The 26,214-nt window shown below is 38.8% G+C and overlaps 1 protein-coding gene across 3 annotated transcripts in view; it reads left to right on the top strand.

Moving 5' to 3' along the window:
• LOC128686366 (armadillo repeat-containing protein 7) overlaps positions 1-26,214 on the top strand; it is a 40,147-nt gene that overhangs the window by 5,922 nt on the left and 8,011 nt on the right. For all 3 annotated transcript variants that reach the window (XM_070085868.1, XM_070085870.1, XM_070085869.1), the window contains exons 2-3: positions 22,044-22,169; positions 23,233-23,400. In XM_070085868.1, the coding sequence (XP_069941969.1) occupies positions 22,061-22,169; positions 23,233-23,400 (277 nt within the window). In that variant the 5' untranslated portion in view covers positions 22,044-22,060. The remainder of the gene's footprint in view (positions 1-22,043; positions 22,170-23,232; positions 23,401-26,214) is intronic.

Genomic DNA, 26,214 nt, shown 5'->3' with positions numbered 1-26,214 from the left:
GATTAAAATGCCGACTTTGAGGTGTATTGTCCTATAGTATTTATGGTTGTATTTTCGTTTTCTTGGTCTCATTTGATAGAATGGAAAATATATTACAGAAATAGAGATGATTTTGATTAGTTTCACGATGAAAATGATCTTGAAATTGAGTTCAAAATAGCGGAAATATTTGATTTTTACCAATGTTCAAGAGTAAGCAAATCTCACCACATGTCCAATACCCATCATCTGGGGAGTCTAATATTCTTTCATTAGTGCACTGATATTATTTATGCTATTTTTACAATAATGCAGTAGTCTACATAACAGTAAATCTTCTATTTTTTGTGCGAATAAAAAATCGCAGAAAGCAAGATTAATATAAGAGGGGCCTGGAGATGTGACTAATGAACAGAGGATATATTATTTTAGTGCCAAGAATGTCTGCATTGTACTTTCTGGACCCTATTTTGAAATTGGTATCTTTTTTTAATTTGTGTGAAATTTACCAAATTGACAAATTCTGACCACTTTATTGGGTAGTTGAAATTGGTAAATGGGTGTTTTCTTGTACTCGGTTGATAGAAAAAATGGAGTTCTAAAGAAATAGCTGTGAGTTTGATCAACTATTATACACATGCTAGAACATATATACACTGCAATAGAGAAAAAAGAAGTCCCACTGGGGATCTTCATTGACTTACGTAAAGCTTTTGATACAGTTGACCATGACTTGCTCCACGTAAAATTGTCACACTATGGTATTAGAGGGCACTCCCTCAACTACCTCAAGTCTTACCTCAGCAACAGAAGCCAATATGTGTACGCAAATGGGGCAAGCTCTTCCGCACAACCAATTACAGTTGGTGTCCCACAGGGAAGTGTCCTTGGCCCTCTTCTCTTTCTCCTATACATAAATGACCTACCAAATGCTTCGCAATTACTCAAACCCACACTTTTTGCAGATGACACCACATACGTCTTCTCTCACCCGAGCCCAGTCACGCTAGCCAATACTGTAAACACCGAATTACAGAAAATATCTACCTGGATGAGGACTAACAAACTTACACTAAACATTGACAAAACCTACTTCATTCAGTTTGGTAGCAGAGCTACAGATGTACCTCTTAACATAACGATAAACGGATCACCTATCACAAAGCTAACAGAGGGAAAATTCTTAGGAATCCACCTCGATAATAGACTCAAATTTCATACACATATACAACAAATTTCTAAGAAAATTTCCAAGACTGTAGACATACTATCGAAGATACGGTACTATGTTCCACAGTCAGCCCTCCTGGCCCTTTATCACTCTTATTTACCCCTATCTCACCTATGGAATTTGTGCATGGGGCTCAACAACAACTAACCATCTCAGACCACTAATTACCCAACAAAAGGCTGCAGTTAGAATGATAACAAATTCTCACTACAGGCAGCACACTCCACCAATATTCAAAACACTCAACCTACTCACCATACAAAACATCCATACTTATTATTGCACTTATTACATACATAGAACACTTAACTCTGATATTAACCCTCCCCTCAAACATCTCCTTGCCAACCTCGACAGAACACATGACCATAATACAAGGCACAGATCACTCTTTGATGTTCCTCGTGTCCATCTCACGCTTTGCAAAAACTCAATGCACATAAAAGGCCCTAAAATCTGGAATTCATTACCTGTAAATATAAAAGAAACACTACCTGTTTATAAATTCAAGTCTCTTCTCAAAGTTCACTTACTCACTCAAAACCAAATAAATACTGAATAACTGAACCATATAAAGTGTATATCCTAAATGTTACTCACAATTATATCACACAAATGTTAAACCTAACTTTGTTATTTTTTTTAAATACACTACCTAACAGAATACTCCATTCTACTGAATGAACAGCAATGCATGCAACCATATGACCTGTCTTTGTAATACTCATTTGTATTTTATAGTTATCTGTTTACAATAATGTCTTATCACTGATTTCATCATTGCTTAGTTAATCTTAAGTTAATTGTAAGCCAGCCCGTAATGCTATGCATATAAGTGGCTTTGGCATGCTGCTCTTACCTGTATTTTTTCGTACCTCTGTATGTATGCTAAAATTTCTAAATAAATAAATAAATAAATAAATAAATAAACTGGAACAATGGAATTTGCCGAAAATTGGGCTCAGTCGGTGAAATTGCCGATGCATGTACATTGCCGAGATTGCAAACTTCGCAGGAGCGTAATTCCGTAAGTTTTTGATCAAATTTTGTACTTTTGGTGTCATTACCATCGGGAAAAGATTCTCTATCATTTCATATGATTTTTTTTTTTTTCCAAAAAAATTTTTTTCAACACTAGGGGACACTTCAGGATTTGGGGTTGCGACAGTCAAAGGGTTAATAGGACTAACTTAAGATATGGTAGGCAATAGCTATACATGTACAGTGGTCCCTCGTTTTTCGTAATTAACCCTTTCAGGGTCCAAGGCCCAAATCTGGAGTCACGCACCAGTGTCCAAGAATTTTCCAAAAAAAAATTTGTTATTTTTTCTTATGAAATCGTAGAGAATCTTTTTGTGAAGGTAATAAAACAAAAAGTACGAAATTTGGTGGAAAATTGACGAAATTATGCTCTCGTGAATTTTGATGTGTCAGCGATATTTACGAATCGGCGATTTTGCCGACTTTGACTCCCATTTTAGGCCAATTACATTATTCCAATCAACCAAATTCTTAGCTATTTCACTAGTATTACTTCTATTCTATCGATTGAGCACAAGAAATCGCCAAGTCAACTGTTTCAACTACAAAATAAAGTGATCGGAAATTGTTAATTTGGCCAATTTAACACAAAGTTCAAAATATTCCAATTTCAAAATAGGGTCCAGAATGAACAATGTAGGCATTCCTGGCACTAAACTAACATTTCCTCTGTTCATTAGTTATGTTTTGAGGCTTTACAAATAAATTCCATTTTGATTTTTTATTCACATAATGAATTTTTATTCACACCAAAAAATAGAAGATTTACTGTTATGCAATACTGTAATAATTGTATAAATATCATCACCATATTTGTGAATGTATATTAGACCCAACAGCTGACGTGTATTAGACGTGTGAGGTCGTTTGTTTACTCTTGAATATCGGCAAAAATTTAACATTTCTGCTACTTTGAGCTCAGTTTCAAGCCATTTCCAGTGCTAAAACCAATCAAAATCATCTCTATTTCTGTAATATGTCTTCCATTCTGTCAAATGAGACCAAGAAATCGCAAATACAACTATAAAAAACATACGAAAAAACACTGCAAAGTTGCTGTTTTAATCGAAAAATCATGATTTCATTTTTTTTCTCTCATTATACACAGTGTGCTGCAGGATCTGTTTTATGTGGTGCACACATACCACATAGATGTATTCTCTCATATCTAGGCCCAAATGTACCACTCACAGTTTATCAGAGTGAGCTGAGCTCATGGCGTAGATCTACGGTTTGGACCCTGAATGTAAAGCCGTAGATCTACGGGACGGACCCTGAAAGGGTTAATCCGTTCCTGGAGGAGCTACTATAAACGAAATTTACGATTTGCGAATAAATTTTCCCCATAAAAAATAATGTAAATACAATTAATCTGTTCCTGACACCCAGAAGTATTAAAACAAAAGTTTTTTTTACATGAAATATACATATAGTGCATAAACAATACAATGGGAAATGATGAATGAAACATTAACAGCATAACACTTGCCTTTATTGGAGATTCTTCTTAGTGTATGGGAGACTGGAGGAGGAGAGAGATTGGATTGTTTACAGTTTGGAAGGGGAATCCCCTTCCAGCAACACCTCAGGTACCAATTGCTTCTCTGGGGTTGCTTCTCTTCTCTGTTTCTTAATGCCACTAGGACCACCTTGAGAGTCACTCTAGTCCTGTCTCTCAAAGTAACTGTGGAGAGAGCTCTGTTTCTGGCTTCTCTTTAACACTTCCCTAAAATGGCCCAAGACTTTCACTGTGCACATTTGTCACCTTCTTTACCACAGGCTTGGCACTAAGAGCTTTCTTTGGAGCCATGGTAGCTTATTTAGTAATTGCAAGTACTAAAATGAGTGGAATATTATGAAATATTTCGTAGGAGCACTTGAGGGGACCTTCACTCACTGGTAAACAATGCCAGACTGGCTGGGTAGGGAGGCCGCCCCGGCTCACACCGTGCGTACACGTCCCGGACGAATTACTATTCACGAGTCAACCTATGAAAAGCGAGTCCATGTTTATACGAAAATACCCCTATGATTGGCGAAATTTATGATTGCCGAGAACTACAAAAAGCGAGGGACCACTGTATTAGGAATTGTATGTTTACAATCATTCGGGTGGGTGTAGATGTAAATTATGGGGGAATTACAGATAATGAGAGCAAGTCTATATTGTTTTGGATGTGTTCAAGATACAAAAAAGAGAATTGGATGGTTTTCATTTGGCTAACTGATGATGGGATGTGTTAGGGAGATGTTTTTTAACGGTAGTTTTGAAAATGGTGATTGAGGCGGCGGTTCTAGAGTTTTCAGGTAGGGAGTTCCAAATTCTAGGCCTTTTTATGTACGTCTAATTTTTGTACAGGTTTAGCCGGACACGGGGAATGTCATAGGGATTTTTGTCTGGTGTCATGTCTGAGTCCTGTTGCAAGTACAGTGGACCCCTGCATAACAATTTTAATCCGTGCAAGAGGGCTCATTGTTATGCGAAATAATCGGTATGTGAATGAATTTTCCCCATAAGAAATAATGGAAATCAAATTAATCCGTGCAAGACACCCAAAAGTATGAAAAAAAATTTTTACCACATGAAATATACATTTTCCTACACACAAAGAGAAGGATACATGCACAATAGTAGAGTAGTACATGCACAGTATATATTGTGCATGTACTAGTCTACTAAATGAAGAATAAATGACACTTACCTTTATTGAAGATGCAGCAATGACTGATGAGACAGTGTCCTGGGAGTGCCTTTTCCTCCTGAGTACTGTAGGTCCTGTTTGGCATTTTCTTCCAGAACAGGCCTTATCACACTGTGTATGCCACTACGATTCTTAAATCTCTCAAACCAATCTTTGCTGGCTTTAAATTCACCAATATGAGCACTAGTTCCAGGCAATTTTCCCTGTTCACCTGGGTGTTAGTCGACTTGTGTGGGTTGCATCCTGGGAGACAAGATTAAGGACCCCAATGGAAATAAGTTAGTCTTCGATGACACTGACTTTTTTGGGTTATCCTGGGTGGCAAATCCTCTGGGGTTAATTGTTTCTTGGTATTCTCAATAAGCCACACCAACGGTGCTACAGCAGCAGCTGACGGTGGTACAGCAGCAACAGACGATGCTACAGCAGCAGCAGACGATACTACAGCAGCAACTGACGATGTTACAGCAGCAGCAGACGATGCTACAGCAGCAGCAGCAGCAGCAGCAGCAGACGATGCTACAGCAGCAGCAGACGATGCTACAGCAGCAGCAGACGATGCTACAGCAGCAGCAGACGATGCTACAGCAGCAGCAGACGATGCTACAGCAGCAGTAGACGATGCTACAGCAGCAGCAGACGATGCTACAGCAGCAGCAGCAGCAGCAGCAGCTGACAGTGCAGCAGCAGCAGCAGCAGCAGCAGCAGCAGCTGTACCACCAATAGTAGCGATGGTTGATTGGGATTTATTATACAACCTGGCCAGCTCGGAGACACGCACTCCACTTTCATACTTATCAATGATCTTTTTCTTCATCTCTATTGTAATTCTCACCCTTATTGCTGTAGGGTTGGCACTAGAAGCTTTCTTGGGGCCCATGGTCACTTATTTTCCAGAAAAAGCACCGAAAACACTGTAATAATACGAAATATTCCGATTGTATGCTTGGATGTTACCGCGGAGGCTGGCTGGTAAACAATGCCACTGGTGGCACATGTGAGGCTGGCTGAGGGCGCACATTGGACGCGTCTCGGACGAAAATCGGTGAGCGGGTTTTTAAGCGGTATGCGGATTAATCGTTATGTGATGCCAACGGTATGCGGGGGTCCACTGTATCAAGAAATTGTTTTAGTTCTGGGTTAAAAGTAGAGTTTATGGTTTTGTAAATGTAGATTGCACAATAGTAGGTGTGAATGTTCTCTAGCTATGACTAGTTAAGATTCATTAGTTAATAGTTATATTGCGTATTTCTATGTTTATAGTCAATTGAGCGAGTGTAAGTGTGAATTATGGGGAATCACAGATGTCGAGGGGAGGTCTAGGTTGTTTTTCGTGTGTGTGATACAAGAGAATAGGTCTTTGAAGAGTGGGGGTGTGTGTTGTCTTGCAGTGGATTGTGTGATAATTCTTACTGTGGCTATCTGTTGGGTTATTATTGGCTTTAGGCGAGTTGCTGCTGTTGATCCCCATGCACAAATAGCATAGGTGAGGTAGGGATTGATGAGTGAATAGTATAGTGTGTAGGGCTGATTGTGGTACGTAGTAACGTATCTTAGAGAGGATCCCAACTGTTTTGGATACATTTTTTTGTTATTTGTTGGATATGGGTGTTGAATTTCAGGTGCAGGCCCAGGAATTTGCACTCATTATGTCTAGCAATAGGAATGTTGTCAATCATTATGTTCAGCTGAGCAGTATCTGTTCAATTCTCAAGCAGAATGTAGGTTATGTCAGTATTAAGTGTAAATTTATTAGCAGTCATCCAGGTCAATATTTTCACTAGTTCCAGGTCAATATTTTCACTAGTTCTTCGTTGACAATAGTGTTAAGTGAGGCAAGATTAGGGTGGGATTTGACATATGTTGTATCGTCAGCAAAGAGAATTGGCTTAAGGAGCTGTGAAACGGTAGGTAGATCATTGATGTATAGCCCTTTGACTGTCGCAGGCCCCTTTCTGAAACTGTCATTCTATGTTGCAAAATATTTGAAAAAAAAAAAAAAATTTCTTTCCAAAATGTTAGGATTATTTTACTGAGTGTTTTAAGACTAAAATTTTTTTTTTGCCATCAGTACTTACCGAGATACAGAGGTGCAAAGTTGGCAGAAAATGAGTTACGTATGGCAACAGCGGTGAATGCCGCCCACCCGGTATTCTTTTATTTACACTAATTTGAAGGTTTCTTGTATTTTCCAATATTTTTCTTTTCTAAGTAATTTATGTGGCCTGTGAGACCAAAGTAAGGTGCATTGTTCAAATATACACTCATTGTTTACAACACAATAACCGAACAAACATGATCACTACTAGATTATGTACAAAACTTGTTTACACAAATAAACAATACAAAACATTGTTTATTACTATTGTTCCATAATACACCTACCATCCGACTTACGACAGAGTTCGGTTCCGAGAAACCGGTCGTAAGTTGAAATGGTCGTAAGTCGAACTTTACTACTGAATATCAACAAAACATTTTTGTAATGACTTTATTTTATTGTTTTATTTTGGTATTTTAATGTTTTACTTTACTTTTTATGTTGTTAGTACTGTATTTTATACTGTAAGGTTTAGGATAAACACTGTGTACAGCACAAATAGTTGTTTATTTCCCAGAAATTTGGCCTAAAAAACACGGTCGTAAGTCGAGTGGTTGTAAGTCGAGCAGGTTGTAAGTCGGATGGTAGGTGTATATATATATACATATATACAGTCACTGAACACTTTCCTAGAACTGCTGCAGCTTGTGGAACTCTTTGAAACATGGGTACAGTAGGGCCGCACTTATACTGTGGGTTAGGTTCCAGGCTGTCGCCGGAAAGCAGACGTTGCTGGAAGGCAGAACGCCATTTTTTTCCATTTATAAATGCATATAAATGCCAGACAACAAGTTTACACTAAATTATATTAAGTTAGTAATAGAACTAGGCATTAAAAACACACAAAGTAAAATACATTCACAGTAAATTCATTACTTATCTTAAAGTATTTGTAATCTTAATGTAGGGAGAGAGGTGATTAGTACTTATTTGTAGGAAGTCAGGTGCAGGTAGCCCAGGTGTAGGTAGCACTGGCTCCCCATCTCATACTTAACCCTTTGACTGTTTCAGGCCCCTTTCTGAAACTGTCATTCTATGTCGCTAAATTTTTGAAAAAAAAAAAATTATTTTTTCTTATGAAATAACAGAATGTTTTCCCGATGGTAATGACACCAAAAGTTCGAAATTTGGTCGAAAACTCATGGAATTACGCTCCCGCGGAGTTAGCGGGACATGTGCACATCGGCGATTTCACCGAATTTGAGCCCTATTTTCAGCCAATTCCGTTGTTCCAGTTGACCAAACTCATAGCTATTTCTTTAGAACTCCATTTTATCTATCAGCCGAGTACAAGAAACCTCCCATTTACCAATTTGGACTACCCAATATTGTGGTCAGAAATTGACAATTTGGCCAGTTTCACGCAAACTAAAAAAGATGCCAATTTCAAAATAGGGTCCAGAATAAACAAGGTAGACATTCTTGGCACTAAAATAACATATCCTCTGTTCATTAGTCACATCTCTAGGCCCCTCTTATATTATTATTGCTTTCTATTTTGATTTTTTATTAATACAAAAAAATACAAAATTTACTGTTATGCAGACTACTGCATTATTGTAAAAATGGTATAAATAATATCGGTGCACTAGTGAAAGAATATTAGACTCCCCAGCTGACGTATATTGGACGTGTGGTGTGATTTGTTTACTCCTGAACATTGGTAAAAATCGAACATTTCCGCTACTTTGAGCTCAGTTTCAAGGTCGTTTTCATCGTCAAAGTAATGAAAATCATCTCTATTTCTGTAATACGTTTTCCATTTTATCACCTAAGACCATGAAAACACAAATACATTGATAAATACTATACGAAAATACACCTCAAAGTCGGCGTTTTAATCCGAAAAAACGATCAGTTTTTTTCTCATTATGCACTGTTGCAGGATTTTTATGTGGTGCACACTAACCACACAGACCCATTCTCTCACATGTGGGCCTACCAGCTTTCTTCCACTTGATTTGAAGCCGCTAGAATTATTGAGTATATATATGTCTGAAACACTGGCTCGTAAGACGTATATATACGACCAGAACAGTCAAAGGGTTAATATACGATATTTAAAACATCCCAGAGAGGTAAAATACACATACAGTACGCTCATTATTTACCTTAAAATATGTGTAGTCTTAATATGTTTAGGAAGAGAGGCGAGTAGTATTTATTTGTAGGAAGTCAGTGTAGGTAGCCGGTAGGTGTAGCCCGCCTGGGCTACACCTACCGGCTACCTACACTGTGGCCCAGAGCCATATTATTAACATCGACATGCCTTGTTCACTGAATTTAATAATTTCTAACTACCTTTAGATGCCATCATAAACGAAGGTAGAAGTAATGAATAATTCATGCCGAAAATTGTAAACAAAAGCGGAGTGAGGGAGTGGCTGTGCCAAACGCAGATTCATACATGTTTTCTCTGATGGCTGAACAGAGAAAACGTCCCTCCACCCGGCTACCACACAGCTCCACAAGTATTATTATCAGAGCACACATAAAATATGCAATAAATGCCAGACAACAAGTTTACACTAACTTGTATTAGCAATAGAAATAGGCATTAAAAACACAATAAAAGGTTAAGATACACACAGAGTACACTTATTACTTACCTTAAAATATTAATATTAATGTGTGAGAGGTTAGTGGCAGGGTGTTTATTGAATAAAATCAGAATGGCACACCATCATCCTCTAACTTGGCACTTAACCCTTTCAGGGTCCAAGGCCAAAATCTGAAGTGGTGCTCCAGTGTCCAAGAAATTTTGAAAAAAAAAAAAAAATTATTTTTTCTTACAGAATTAAAGAGCATATTTTTGTGAAGGTAATAAGACAAAAAAAAAAATCTGATCAATACTTACCAAGATACAGTGCCAAGAAGTTTGTCAAAAATGATGTGGTGGCGGCAACATCGACGAATTCCACATACTCGCATTACATTATTTTGTGGTTTTAGTTGTTTTTTCTTTTCTTTCCCAATTTTTTTTCTATTCCTACTAACATTTGGGGCCTGAGAGACCAATACTGTATATAATGTATATATATAAACTCACTGTATTGAACACAATAACCGCACTGAAGTTATTATCATATTATTGTTTACCACTGTTGTTTATTACAATAAACATGCACAAATATTGTATAATACTAATGTTCTATCATATATTTACAATCACTGGACATGGTTTTAGAACTGCTGGAGCTTGTGGAACTCCTTGAAACAAGGCACCATGCACAGAGGCACCTTACATTCCTCACACATAAACCGAGTGTCTTTGCGTCTTTGTTGCCGTCGTTTTGTTTGTGCACAGACAATGCATCTCTTCTGAGCAAATTTCTTCTGAGTTGAAGGAAGCTGTATTATGAAATGATCACCTTCTCTCCTCAAACGCTTGGGTATATCCTGAGGAATTTGAGGACCATGTTGTATAGCAGGTGTTGCTACCTGGTACTTCATTATGAGTTGTTTGACAACAAACAAAATTCACCATACAGTGGTCTGTTGCCAGTCTTTATTTGGTACATATTATATGCATTGAGCATTGAAATGTCCATGAGATGGAAGAAAAGTTTCATGTACCACTTGTAACTCTTACGAACACAGTCAACAAAACCAATCTGCATGTCACACTTGTCAACCAAGCGCATGTTTTGTGTATAATCAATCACTGACACTGGTTTTCGAATATGTTCATTAGTCACTCGATCAACTTTGCCACCGTCTTGCATTTCATTACGGTGAATGGTTGTCAACAATGTGACATCTCGTTTGTCATGCCACCGTAATGCCATGATGTCATTGGCAGTAAACACCTGCACATCATCACCACGAGCACCTGCGTTGAGCCTGGGCATATGTTTACGATTAGAACGCACTGTGCCACACACATCTGTCTTGTTCACTCGCATGAAATCACTGAGTAATGGGCTTGTGTACCAGTTATCGGTATATAATGTATGCCCCTTACCAAGATAAGGTGCCATCATGTTTCTCACTACGTCACCTGAGATACCCAATAACATCTTGGTATCTTTCAATGTTTTACTACCCGTGTATACAGTGGACCCCCGCATAACGATCACCTCCAAATGCGACCAATTATGTAAGTGTATTTATGTAAGTGCATTTGTACGTGTATGTTTGGGAGTCTGAAATGGACTAATCTACTTCACAATATTCCTTATGGGAACAAATTCGGTCAGTACTGGCACCTGAACATACTTCTGGAGTGAAAAAATATCGTTAACCGGGGGTCCACTGTACAACAATATCCAACACCAGGCCACTGTCACAATCACAGAGGACAAACAGTTTTATACCAAAGCGTTTCCTCTTGCTTGGTATATACTGCTTGAATGACAGTCTACCTTTGAACAAAATCAAAGACTCGTCAATTACAAGATTCTTGAATGGATAAAAGTATATCCTGAACTTTTGTTTGAGATACATGAAAACATTTCTAATCTTGTATAACCTGTCACTTCTGTCAAGCCTGGTTTTGTCAGAGAAGTGCAACATACGTAAGAGTAAGATAAACCTGTTCACTGGTATGATTTCACTGAAGACTGGGGTAGAAATTAGCCAATCTGTGGACCAGTATGCTTTTATATTATGCTTATAGACGTGAGGCATAAGCATTATTGTTGCAAACAGCAAATACAGTGGACCCCCGCATAACGATGGCATCACATAGCGATTTTTCCGCATACCGATTACTTTTATCGCAAAATTTTTGCCGCGCATACCGATTAAAAACCCGCTTACCGATTTTCGTCCGAGACGCGTCCAATGTGCCCTCACATGTGCCGGCCGTCCCATTGTTTACCAGCCAGCCTCCGCGGTAACATCCAAGCATACACTCGGAATATTTCGTATTATTACAGTGTTTTCGGTGCTGTTTCTGGAAAATAAGTGACCATGGGCCCCAAGAAAGCTTCTAGTGCCAACCCTGTGGTAAAAAGGGTGAGAATTAGTATGGAAATTAAGAAAGATTTTGAAGGGTTTGGGGCTAACCCTGAGAAGCCTATGCCAGTTGTGGAATCCATTGTGCCTACTTCAAAGATTAAGGAAATGTGTGCACAGTGGGTTGAACTGCAAACCTTTATAGATGAAAATCACCCTGACACAGCTGTTGCAAGCCGTGCTGGTGACTATTTCAATGACAATGTTATGGCCCATTTTAGGAAAGTCTTGAAGGAACGGGAGGTACAGAGCTCTATGGACAGATTTGTTGTGCGACAGAGGTCCAGTGACTCTCAAGCTGGTCCTAGTGGCATTAAAAGAAGAAGGGAAGTAACCCCAGAAAAGGACTTGCTACCTCAAGTCCTAATGGAAGGGGATTCCCCTTCTAAACAGTAAGAAGATAATGCTCTCCCCTCCTCCCATCCCATCAATCATCACCAGATCTTCAATAAAAGTAAGTGTCATTTAATTGTGCATGCCTTTTTCAGTTTCTGTGTATTAAAATTAACATTTCATGTGGTAAAAAAAAATTTTTTTCATACTTTTGGGCATCTTGCACGGATTAATTTTATTTCCATTATTTCTTATGGGGAAAATTCATTCGCATAACGATTATTTCGCATAACGATGAGCCCTCTTGCACGGATTAAAATCGTTAACCGGGGGTCCACTGTACATTTCTGCAACAGTCGTCTCTTTCCACCTGTGTAGTCTTGACTGTGGTGATAAGATCGTATTTGCCATGGTGTACTCAAAATACTTATTACTTTCCCTGACAATAATTTCCATCAATGGCTGGTCAAAGAATAATTCAAAGAATTCCAGTTCATTGGCCGTGGTTCCAAGGGGACAAGTAGGTAGAATTCCACTTTGAGAATCATCAAAGTGGTGAGGCTTGGGAACAAAATTGGGATTTTGCTGCCAATCCCACATACAGTTTGCTGGTGGATACTGGACATCATAGGCTGGTTGTGCAGGTGGTTGTGGTTGTGGTGGGCTGGTGGCTGGCGCTCCGCTTTGTCCTTGAACTGACGAGTCAGCATGGGTCCCAGCATGGCTTGGTGAGTCACGCATGGCGGTGCCACTACCATCACCACTAACACCATCCACTGATGCCTGTGGTCTATCCATGCCAAGTGTAGCCACATCATCCTCACTATCACTACCTAAAACTGGTGTTGGGCCACGGGATGTACTCCGGGATGTACTCCGTCCCCTGGGCACAGCATAGGGTACACTACCCGAGCGCATGCGGCGGCGAACATACCGACGCTTCACTGGTGAATATGATTCCTCACTATCACTACTCGATTGATCGTCGAGCGCAATAAAATCACAGTCCACGTCACTATCATCATCATTATTACTGAAGTCAGAGGCCTGGCCACTCGAAAATATTAGTTTTCTCTTGCGATGAGGAACAACCGACCGTGAGTCACGAGTGCCCACACCAGAGGTAGAAGGTTGAGGATCGTCAGGGTTTTCTGCACTATTATCGATATGCTGGTCATTCTTTTCGGTCACTAACTGATCAAAGCCGTAGAATTCGTCTTCATTTCCACTTCCATCAGTGTCAGAACTATCAGATAGGAAGAGGAGAGTCCCAATTTTCTGGGGAGTGAGAGCTGACTTGCGACGAGGCATGGTGAACAAGGGTAACTGAGCCGGCGTTCCCACAATGCTATGCAGGCGCCTAGATTTTTAGTTTATGGCGCACACCCACCACGCAGACCCGTTCTCACATGTAGGCCTATGAGCGTTTTCACGCTAAATTTGACGGCGCTAGAATTTTGGCGTAGATCTACGGTTTGGACACTCAACGTAAAGCCGTTGATCTACGGGACGGACCCTGAAAGGGTTAAAGCAAGAGGCTTACGACTTCTCTTTTTATTACAGCTAGCCTTAGACGCCATCGTCAATGAGAGCCAACTAGTTAACGAAAGAGTAAACTAGAGAGAGAACGAGATACAGAGTTGAGACAATGTAAGAACACAAACTGAACAGGTAGTGGACGATCACTTGGTCAGGCGAAATAAATGCGTATTAGTATGTGTCTACTTTTAGTTCATTCACGTCCATTTGTAAGAGTTTGTAAAACATTTACCTCAATGTTTTTTTATTTTAATAATAATTACCTCGCAATACAAATACATGTACTCGTACATTGTGTACAAGTTGTACAAGTTAGTTCAGAATAAACAAACAGCAACACACCATTTTTAGAGTGAATGAAGATAATATTATTATTTATTATTATTATTATTATTATTATTATTATTATTATTATTAATAATAATATAATATAAAAAGCACTAAACCCACAAGGGTCGTGAATTGCTGTACAGTATATAGAGTAAAGGCATACAAAAAGAATATTTTTGTACAGTTATCCCCCAGTTTGACTAGAGAAAACGTAATTCTTCAGACTACCTACACAGCTGCTTTGTAAACAAATCTCATATTTACATCAATTTTTATTCTGTGAGTGTATGTATCATGTTTATATGCTATGTAATGGGTTTCATACATAATTTTGAGGAAAATATCATAGATGGATTAATGAAAATGCTTATATTGATGTAAAGATATTTAGTGTGCCCAAGAGTGATTATTATTACATAGTATTTGAGTCATGAGTAGAGAGAGATTTAGTGATTTTAATGTGTACCTGCACACCAGCACAGTGTGTAAGTATATTTAGGTACAGGTACACAAGTATAATTATCAGAGTACATATAAAATATGCAGTAACTTTAAAACACTTGAAATTTCGGAAAGTTTCCTGACATAACAGATGTGGTCACAGAAAATGTAAACAAACCGGGTGGGGAGCACCGTATTTGAAAGACCGCTTGCCGTATAGCAAATTTTGGTCATAATTTGACATTGCCGTATTAGCAGAATGCCGTAAGGCGAAATGCCATAAAGCGGGGCCTTACTGTATATGCAGAGTGGTACGTGACACTCCTCACACATAAAACGAGTGTCTCTGCGTGTTTGTGGGTGTTTTGTGGTATGTCCACATACAAAACACCTCTTCTGAGCACATTTCTTGAAAGCGGTAGGAGGCAGTTGTATGGGGTAGTGATCACCAGGCCTCAAACGAGATGACGTGTGTTGGTAATTTCGTTGGCGCTGGTCTATTGCAGGTGTTGCTACTTGGTACTTGGTGATTATTTGTCTGATGACTAACAAATAAAATTCACCATATTTTGGTTTGTTGTTGGTCCTCAAACTTGTATATGTTATAAACATTTAGCATGGAAATATCAAGAAGATGGAAAAAAAGTTTCATATACCACTTACAACTCTTGCATACACAGTCAGCAAACCCAGTCTGCATGTCACATTTGTCCACTAAGTGCATATTGAGGTTGTAGTCCATGACAGCTGCAGGTTTTAGAATGGGTTCATTGGTCTCTATTGTGCCTGCCAGTGTGTGCCATTTCGTTTTGGTGAACTGATGTCAACAATGTGACATCACGTTTGTCATGCCACTGAAATGCCATGATGTCATTGGCAGCAAAGGCCTGCACCTCACCTCTGTGAGTGCCAGCGTCGAACCTTGGCATATGTTTATGATTACCACGCACTGTGCCCCACACGTCTGTCAGGTTCTCTCGGCACACCATGGCATCGCCTTACGTTAAATCCAGCATACAATACATTTTAACAAAAATTTGCCTCGCCTCATGTTAAAAAACTCGCCTCGTGCGATTCGTCTGGGATGCGTCCCAGTGTGGCCTCAGCGCCAGTGTTCACAAGCCAGCCAGTGCGGTTGCATCTATGCATACATTCGGTACATTTCACATTATCCCATTGTTTTTAGTGCTTGTAACTACAAAATAAGTCACCATGGACCCCAAGAAAGCTTCTAGTGCCATCCCTGTGCTAAAAAGGGTGAGAATTAGTATGGAATTGAAAAAAGAGATTAAGGGAATGTGTCAAAGTGGCTTGAAGTGCAAACGTTTATGGATGAAAATCGCCCTCGCACAGCTATTGCAAGCCGTGCTGGTGATTATTACAATGGCATTGTTGTGAACCACTTTAGACAAATCATGAAGGAACGAGAGGTACAGAGTTCTGTGGACAGATATGTTGTGCGACAGAGGTCCAGTGACTCTCAAGCTGGTCCTAGTGGCATTAAAAGAAGGGAAGTAACCCCGGAAAAGGACTTGATACCTCAAGCCCTAATGGAAGGGGATTCCCCTTCTAAACAATAAGTTCAACACTCTCCCCTCCTCCCATCCCATCAGTCATCACCAGATCTTCATTAAAGGTAAGTGTCATGTATTCTATTGTTAGTAGAGTACTACTAACTGTGCATGTCTTCAGTTTGTGTGCATTAAACTTTAATATTTCATGTGGTAAAACTTTTTTTTTTTTCATACTTTTGGGTGTCTTTTAAGGATTAATTTGATTTCCATTATTTCTTATGGGGAAAATTAATTTGCCTTGCGATAATTTTGGCATACGATGAGCTCTCAGGAACAGATTAATATCGTATGCTGGGGGTCCACTGTATGCCCCTTACCAAGATATGGTTCCATCATTGTTCTAACCACATCACCAGAGATACCCAATAACTTCCTGGTATCTCTCAATGTATTACTGCCAGTGTACACAATGATATCCAAAACGAGACCACTTTTGCAATCACACAGAACAAATAACTTTATACCAAAGTGTTTCCCCTTGCTTGGTATGTATTGCTTGAATGAGTCTTCCTTTGAATAAAATCAAAGACTCGTCAATAACAAGCTTCCTGAAGGGATAAAAATACATGCAACTCCTTTGTTTCAGGTACATAACACATTTCTGATCTTATATAACCTGTCGCTTCCGTCAGGCCTTGTTTTGTCTGAAAAGTGTAACATATGTAACAGTATCAAAAAACAATTGACACCTATGTTACTAAAACCTGGGGTTGAAATAATGCATTCTGTTGCCCAGTATGTGGTGATGGTGTGCTCATACACATGTGGCATAAGCATTATTGTGGCAAAAAACAGGTACATCTCTGCCACAGTTGTCCTTCCACTGGTGTATCCATGATCTTGGTGAGAGAATTGTATTTGCCATGGTGTACTCATAGTATGTGTTGGTTTCCCTGACAATGATGTCCATCAGGGGTTCATCGAAGAATAACTGAAAACATTCCAGTTCAGTAGCATTGTTCCCAAGTGTACACGATAGCCGTATTCCACTTTGTGTTTCATCAAAGTCATGGGGACTGGGAACAAACTCGTCACCTTCCTGCCAATCCCAGATGCGGTCTGCTGGTGGGTTCTGGATATTGAAACGTGGTTGTGGTTGTGCAGGTTGTGGGAGTGTGGGGTTGGGTGAGGCTGGTTGTAGTTGTGCAGAGTCAGCAGCGTCGGTAGTAGCGTGGCCCGCTGCTGGTGCCACATGACTCGTGGCACCATCACTATCACCACCACCTGCTGCCTCACTCACATCATTCATACCCATTTATTTATTTATTTATTTATTTATTTATTTATTTATTTATTTATTTGAACATGATACAGAGTAGTACAAATGAATACAGTTAAGTGCAACATGCCAAAGCCCCTTGTATGCAGTGCATTATGGGCAGGCTTAAAATTAACTTAAGATTAACTAAGCAGTGATATATTCAGTGGTAAAACATTATTGTAAACGGATAACAATTAAGCACAAATGAGTATCACAAAGACAGGTCATATGGTCATTTACTGTATTGCTATGCATTCAGTAGAATGGAGTATTCTGTTGGGTAATGTAATTAAAAAATAACAAAGTTTGATTGGGTATCATGTTAAACATTTATGAGATACAATTATGAGAAACATTTATGAGATACAATTTTTGAGATACAATTATTCAGTATTTACTTGGTTGTGGGTGAGTGATTTTTGAGAAGACTTGAATTTATAAACAGACAGTGTTTCTTTTATATTTACAGGTAATGAATTCCAGATTTTAGGGCCTTTTTTGTGCATTGAGTTTTTGCATAGTGTGAGATGGACACGAGGAACATCAAAGAGTGATCTGTGCCTTGTGTTATGGTCATGTGTTCTGTTGAGGTCGTGGTGTAGGGCCACGGGATGTGCTTCGAGATTTACTCCTTCCCCCTTGGAACAGCATATAACACACTACCAGACCGCATGCTACATCGTACATACTGCCTCTTCACTGGGGAATATTCACCCTCACTGTTGCAAGTAGAACTGCTTTCAGTAGCTTTGAAATCACTATCACTGCTCACATCCGAGTCTTGTACATGGGCAAATAGTTTCCTCTTTTGTCTTGGTATAGGTGAACGTGAACGAGCTGGCCCAGCACCAGAGGTGGAAGGTCGTGGGTCATCTGGGTTTTCGTCACTAATTATATTATCCTGGGCACTGTTTTTGGCCACACCCGCTTGAAAACCATGGAATTCACTTTCACTGACACTTTCTTCACTGTTAGAGCTATCGCTTGGGGAACAAAAGACCTCCTATCCGCCGGGGAGTGAGGTACTCCTTACTGCGAGGCATGGTGAAAATGGACTACCAAGGTGGCATTCCCACAATGCACCACTGAGTACCAGATTTTTTCATAGGGTGCACACCCAGCACACAGACCTATTCTCTCATGTAGGCCTACCAGCTTTCTCCAACTTGATTTAAAGCCGCTAGAATTTACGTGTATAAATACGTCGGAAACAGTGACGCGTAAGACGTATGTGTACGACCGAAACAGTCAAAGGGATAAGAGGAAAGGCAGGGGACCTAGGACACTTCTCTGTGGTACTCCAGTATCCAGTGGTCTTGTTGATGAGGATGTCCTTAATAGAGATGTATTGCTGCCTGTTAGGTAGGATTTGAAATATGTAAGTGCGTGGCCTCGTGCCATAATGCTCAAGTTTGTGGAGTAGGATGCTGTGGTCTACTGTATCAAATGCTTTTCTTAGGTCAGTAAAGAATCCTAATGGAAATTCATTTTTTCAAGTGCAGTGTAAAGCAGGTTGAGCATTTTTACAATTGCATCATTAGTGCTTTTGTTTTTTCTGAAGCCAAATTGGCAGAGGTTGAGGATGTTTTGCACTGTTATAAAGGAATATAATCTCTTGTGTAGAAGCTTCTCGAAGATTTTGGATAGCAATGGTAAGTTTGAGATAGATCTGTAGTTGTTTACATCTGTGGGGTCACCACCTTTGTGTATTGGTGTGACTCTGGCTATCTTGAGTAGTGCTGGGAAAGTGCTGGTTTCTAGTGATCTCTTAAAGAGTAATCAGATAGCAGGTGAGAGAACATAAGCTGCTCATTTGTACAATAATGGAGGAACTTGAGCCAGATTTCTTGACTTGTTTTTTTTTAAGTGATTTAGTAGTTGTAGTGACTTCTGTGGACTCGATTGGTGCAAGGTAGGAGGATGCTGGGAAATTCCCGTCGAAATAATCACTTGCTCAGGCATTGGAATCTGGGATTTTACTGGCGAGATTTGATCCTATGGTTGAACAAAGTCATTTTTCTTGTTAACTGTATCAATAGGCTGTTATTGGGCTTCATTCGGTTTAGTTAGGACAATATCCCTAGTTTTTTTTAGTTTGTGGGTGCCTAGAATACGAGTGTCTTCCAGATCTTTTTTACATCTCTGCTTGTTTCAGTGAATCTACTGAGGTAGTACGTACAATTGCTCAACCTTTCTTATTAGGTTGGTGAGAACTAGTGCGTATTGTTTGACAATAACTGTTTATTAAGCCCTGTCTATATTGTTTTTCATACTGTTTATTCATAATCTGTTTCATTTTTATGGGACATTGTTTGTTATATAGTCTAAGTAGTTTTTTTAGAAATATGTCTGTCCAGTCATCGATACCATTAGTGTCGGAGAATTCTGTAGGCCAGTCAGTCGTACCTAGATCTGTTGTGAAGTTACTTATTGAAGCCTCATCATGGAGTCTAAAAGAGACCTTGTTGTATTCTAGTGGTTGTTTACCAATGCTTGTTAAGACGAAGGTGGGGTAGTGGTTAGTAGTGCTGTCTGTGATTATCCCTGATTTAAGGGGGGCTAGTACATTAGTCCATTTATGGTCAATTATGGTTGCACTAGTCTCGGTTAGCCTGATTGGTTTTGTTATAGTTGGTATGGGTAGTGTGTTGTTCATATTGTTGATGAAATCTGTTACTGGCTAGCCGTCTGTTAGACCAAGGTTCCTGTTAAAGTCTTCGGCTGGGAGAAGGTGATGCTTGTTCAGTTGGTTGTCTGTGATTAGTGTCTTTAATTTATGGGATGTTTGTATGATGCGTTCGGTAAATGGCACCGATTGTCATAGGAGCCTTAAGATCTTTGTAGATAGGTGCTGATAATTGACTATTGGAGTAATGATAGGTTAAATGTACAGTAATTATGTATGTATGTACAGTGGAACCTCGGTTTTTGTGATTAATCCGTTGGAAAAAGTCTGACGAAAACCGAATTGTATGAAAACTGAAGCGGTATTTCTCATAAGAAATAATGTAAATCCAATTAATCTGTTCCAGATGCAAAATTATTAACAAAAAATACATTTATAGAGAATAACTATAGTTTTACATACCAAAAACAATGAGAAATAAGTATAATTGACTAATGAAATAGATAAATGAATATTTAGCATCACTTTTACCTTTTATTGAAGACTTGATGAAATTAAACTCCTTCAACGATTGGTCTTCCAAGCTTGGAGGATGAGCAGGAGCATTGTCCGTTATCAGGAGGCACTTGAATGGCAATTGATTTTCCACTCGGGCCAAACACTCCATTGACCAACTCGTTGAAAAATTGTCTCGTGACCCATGCCTTATTGTTAGCCTTCTACATTACGCACAATTTACTCTTGATATTTTTTTCTTGAACACTCAGGGATTTTTAGAGTGATACACCAGTAAAGGCTTCACTTTGAAATCCCCACTAGTGTTACCAGAGAACAAGAGTGTTAGCCTATACATTTCATATGCTTGTGTCTTGGCAGTGCCTTTTCCTCCTGCGTGATGTAGGTCCTCTTTGGCATTTTCTTCCAAAAGAGGCCTGTTTTGTCGCAATTGAAGACTTGTTGGGGGGAGGAATCCTTCTGCCTCTATGCACTCCTTGAATTCATCAACGAATTCTTCGACCCCCACGTTTGTCCAAACTTGAAGCCTCCAAAATTATTGCTTCCAAAATGCTGTCTCCCGCTGTTTTTTTGTTGATCCACACCAACAACAACTGAACATCTTCGATTGTTTGCAATCTCTGTTTTGTAAGCACATTTACCCCTATTGCAACATCAGCTTCCTTGATTTCTTTTTTCTTTGCCAGGATGGAATTGATCGTTGATGCGGACTTCCTGTACATCCTGGCGAGATTGGCCACATGTACGCCACTTTCACACTTTTCTACGAGTTCTTTCCTGAATTCTATCATGTTTCTCACCTTATTTATCAAAGGGCTGGCACTTGGAACTTTCTTTGGCTCCATGGTGGCTTATTTAGCAGTCACACATGATAAACAAGCACAAAAACAATGGATTATTATAAAATGTTTTGGATGAACGCACAGGGTGATGCTCATTCAACGAGAAACAGAAGCAGACTGAGTCACGAACACATAGGATGCTTTGTATGGGCGCTCGATTCTGGAAAATGAGTGGCCGAGTCATGCGGGCAGGCGGATGAGTTTGGTACAGACCATTTTCGACTGTATGAAAACTGGGACAAAATTTTGAGAAAAAAGTCTTTGAAAACCAAATTGTAAGAAAAAACTAGGGCATACGAAAACCGAGGTTCGACCGTATAGCCCTTTTATGAGAGGTGTCCTAGTGCAGGTAAAGTACTCTTATCCAAGGAATCAAAGCTATCCCCTTTCCCTTTCTTTTGGATCAAACCTGGTTGCCTGCCATTACCCAGGCTTTGTATAATCCTAGGGGTTTAGTGCTTTCCCATGACTAATAATATCTTGAGAAATGATCATGAAATTTAGGGCTTAGTGAGAAATTGGTGCACTAGTTGAAGTTCTTACATTGTTTTCATTTTTTATTTTTTAGGAACCATGTGATGCAACATGTTCAGCAGTTATGAACGACTTGAAAAACGTTCTGGAAAGAAAGGCGTAGACCGACCCCAGTATTTGAAAGAGCTCGTTGGTGAATTTATCACTTCAGAAAACTGTGGTAGTATCTTGGAAGCTAACACTAAATGTACTGTAATTTGTCATATGCTCTTCCCTACATAAAAATGATGTAGCATACAGTATTTCTGTTAGGGTTTTTCCTAACATTTTGTGTTGTCACAGTACATATTTGTATACAGTATGAGGTTGGACATATGTACAATAGTACTGTGCAAATTTTTAAAACTTGCTGTCTCCCACTGATGTATGGTTATCCAATAAAGAAGAAAGCTTTACCATCACTATCTTATGATAGGCATGCCAGCATCATATCTCAGATGCCCCTCCAAACTGCAACATTCTCACCCCTCCTTCAGAGTGACACTAGTCCATGACGCTAGTCCAGCTAACCAGTTTCTCTTAATCCCTTCAAAGATGTTATTGTGCTCAAACTCCAACAGCATGTCAAGTTGTAAAAACCACTTGCCTCCACTTGCCCGTCTAACAAGCTCTCGCATGCCTGGTGGGTGTCCAAGCCCCTCGCATACAAAACCTTTACCCCCTCCCTCCAACATTTTATAGGATGACCCCTACCCCTCCTTCACTCCACTACAGATTTATGCACCCTCAAGTCGTCATATTTTGCACTGGATACTGGGCAGACAAAGAGCATGGTCATAATCAGACACTGACATACACAATCCCTGATTCTAACTTCATACTTTCCACTCAAACTTCTCATACACTACATACTTTCTAGGAAGATTTTGTAGCATCAGGTTGGTAGTTTATCTACCTTGAAGTTGCAATTAAGGCATTACTAGCTATTAAAGGAGAGAAGTAATTTTTAGAAATGGGTGCACTGTATTGGAACCAAAGATTTTGTTAATGAAAGTGAAGCAGCAGGTGAGTTGTAAAATGTGAAGAAAAGTTTTTATGACAAAATGAATTTAGTTGTAAACAGGAAAAGGTTCAGCATGAAGTCTTGTGTAATAATGTAACAGTTATAAAGTGTTGAATGAATGTCTAGACAATTTTAATTACTAAAAATTTTTTACCCGAGAAAAATATTTGAAATCAATACTGTGCAGTATTTTTAAAGTTTATTTTTCCCCACATTACAGAGGCCAAGGAACAGGTTCTAGCGAACTTAGCAAACTTTGCATATGATCCCATCAACTATCATTGGTTTCGTAAACTGAAAATTATTGACCTTTTCTTAGACCAGTTATCTGAAGGCACATCTACTTTATGTAGCTTTGCAGCTGCTGGACTCTGTAACTTAGCTCTCGGTGAGTAAGAATGTACCTGTTATAATTGACAGTTGAACCTTAATTGAATGCATAAGTAATGCATTTTTGTTATGTGATTTTTATTTAGTTACTATATAGAAATGCATGCTTATTGATTGAGATGCATTCCAGAGAAATGTTGCCGAACTTAGTTTACAGTGGAATGAGACCCATTTTCAAATAGCCTTCAGTGTTTGTCAGCAATTCATTCCCTGCAAAATTTCAGGTTACCTTTCCTGTTAATTTTCTTTAACATTATGTGCCACCTAGTGACACATAATGGTAAAAGTGGCACTATCATAAGTTGGAACTATAAAGATTTCTAGAGTATAGTACACCTACCATCCGACTTACGACCGAGTTCGGTTCCGAGAAACCGGTCGTAAGTTGAACTTTACTACTGAATATCAACAAAACATTTTTGTAATGACTATTTTATTGTTTTATTTTGGTATTTCATGTTTTACTTTACTTTTTATGTTGTTAGTACTGTATTTTATACTGTAAGGTTTAGGATAAACACTGTGTACAACACAAATAGTTGTTTATTTCCCAGAAATTTGGCATAAAAACACGGTCGTAAGTTGAGTGGTCGTAAGGCGAGCAGGTCGTAAGTCGGTAGGTGTACTTATTTTCCTCAAAATTATTATATAAAATTTTGCAAGAAGCCTCACGTTGGTGAGATTTCTCTGATCATGACTGTTTTGTGTGTGTGTGTGTACCTTTACCTTTTGTAATTGTATTTAACCCTTTCACTGTTGGTGCTGTAATATTACAGCTTGCAAGCCAGTGTTGGCACCGTAATATTACGCCAGAATTCTAGCGACTTCTAATCTTGCAGAAGAAAGCTGGTAGGACTACATATGAGGGAATGGGTCTTGGTGGTCACTGTGCAGTATAAAAAAAAATCCTGCAGCATTCAGTGCATATTGTGAGAAAAAAAACTGACCATGTTTTTGGTTTAAAACGCAGACTTTGCAGTGCATTTTCGTGTGGTATTTATGGTTGCATTCTCGTTTTCTTGGTCTTATTTGATAGAATGGAAGACATAATACAGAAATAGAGATGATTTTTGAAAGATTTATGGACTAAAAATACGTACCTTGAAATTGAGCTCAAAGTAGCGGAAATGTTTGATTTTTGCTGATGTTCAAGAGTAAAAGAATGACGTCACCTGTCCAATACATGTCAACTGGTGGGTCTGATATGCTTTGACAAATGTGCTGATATTATTTATATAATTTTTACTATAATGCAGTAGTCTGCATAACAATATATCTTATATTTTTTGTGTGAATAAAAATTCAAAATGAAAAGCAAGCGTAATAAAGAGGGGCCTGGAAACGTGACTAATGAATAGAAAAATGTTATTTTAGTGCTAGGAATGTTTGTATTGTTAATTCTAGACCCTGTTTTTTTTAACCCTTTCAGGGTTTCTGATGTACTAGTACGGCTTACGACCCAGGGTTTTTGACGTACTAGTACGCCTAAATTCTGGTGCCCTCAAATCGAGTGAGAGAAAGCTGGTAGGCCTACATATGAAAGAATGGGTCTGTGGTCAGTGTGCACAGTATAAAAAAAATCCTGCAGCACACAGTGCGTAATGAGAAAAAAAAACTTTGTTTTTGGATTAAAACAGCGACTTTGCACTGTATTTTCGTATGGTATTTATTGTTGTATTCTCGTTTTCCTGGTTTTATTTTATAGAATGGAGGACACATTACAGAAATTGAGATGATTTTGACTGGTTTTACAAAGAAAACTACCTTGAAATTCCGTTCAAAGTAGCAGAAATGTTCGATTTTTACCGAAGTTCAAAAGTAAACAAATCATGCCAAGCATCCAATACACCTCAACTGGTGAGTCTAATATTCTTTCACAAGTGCGCCGATATTATTTATACCATTTCTACACTAATACAGTAGCCTGCATAACTGTAAATCTTCTATTTTTTTGTGAGAATAAAAATTCAAAGTGGAAAGAAAAAGAATGTAAGAGGGGCGTGGGGACATGACTAATGAACAGAGGAAATGTTATTTTAGTGCCAGGAATGTCTTTCTTGTTTATTCTGAACCCTATTCGGAAATTGGCATCTTTTGAAATTTGTGTGAAATTGGCAAAATTGCTAAATTCTGACCACTGTATTGGATAGTTGAAATCGGTAAATGGGTGGTTTCTTGTACTCATTCGATAGAAAAAATGGAGTTCTAGCAAAATAGTTATGATTTTTGTCGATAAGTACACGAATTGGCCGAAAATAGGGCTCAAAGTGGGCAAAATCGCCGCTGCGTAAACATTGTCGAGACCGCTAACTTCACGAGAACATAATTCCGTAAGTTTACCATCAAATTTCATACTTTTGGTGTCATTATAATCGGGAGAAGATTCTATCTTTTCATAAGATTTTTTTTTTTTTTTTTTTTAAATTTGGCCGATCCTGAGAACAAGTCCGAGAGGGCCTGTCGACCCTGAAAGGGTTAAATTGGCCTTAAATCATGTATGAAATTGACCAAATTACCAATTTCTGATCACTTTATTGGGTAGTTGAAATAGGTAAATGGGCGGTTTCTTGTACTTGGTTAATAAAACAAATGGAGTTCTAGCAAAATAGCTATGAGTTTGCTTGACTGAAACAAAGGAATTGGCTGAAAATAGGGCTCAAAGTGGGTTAAATCGCCGATTCATAAATATCACCGAGACTGCTAACTTAGTGAGAATGTAATTCTGTAAGTTTTCCATCAAATTTCATGTTCTTGGTGTCATTACCATTGGGAAAATAATCTTTATTTCATAAGAAAAAATATTTTTTTTTTT

Source organism: Cherax quadricarinatus, chromosome 17 (assembly GCF_038502225.1).
Source record: "Cherax quadricarinatus isolate ZL_2023a chromosome 17, ASM3850222v1, whole genome shotgun sequence".
Taxonomy (NCBI): Eukaryota; Metazoa; Arthropoda; class Malacostraca; order Decapoda; family Parastacidae; genus Cherax; species Cherax quadricarinatus.
This window is presented reverse-complemented; position numbering and strand designations above follow the sequence as displayed.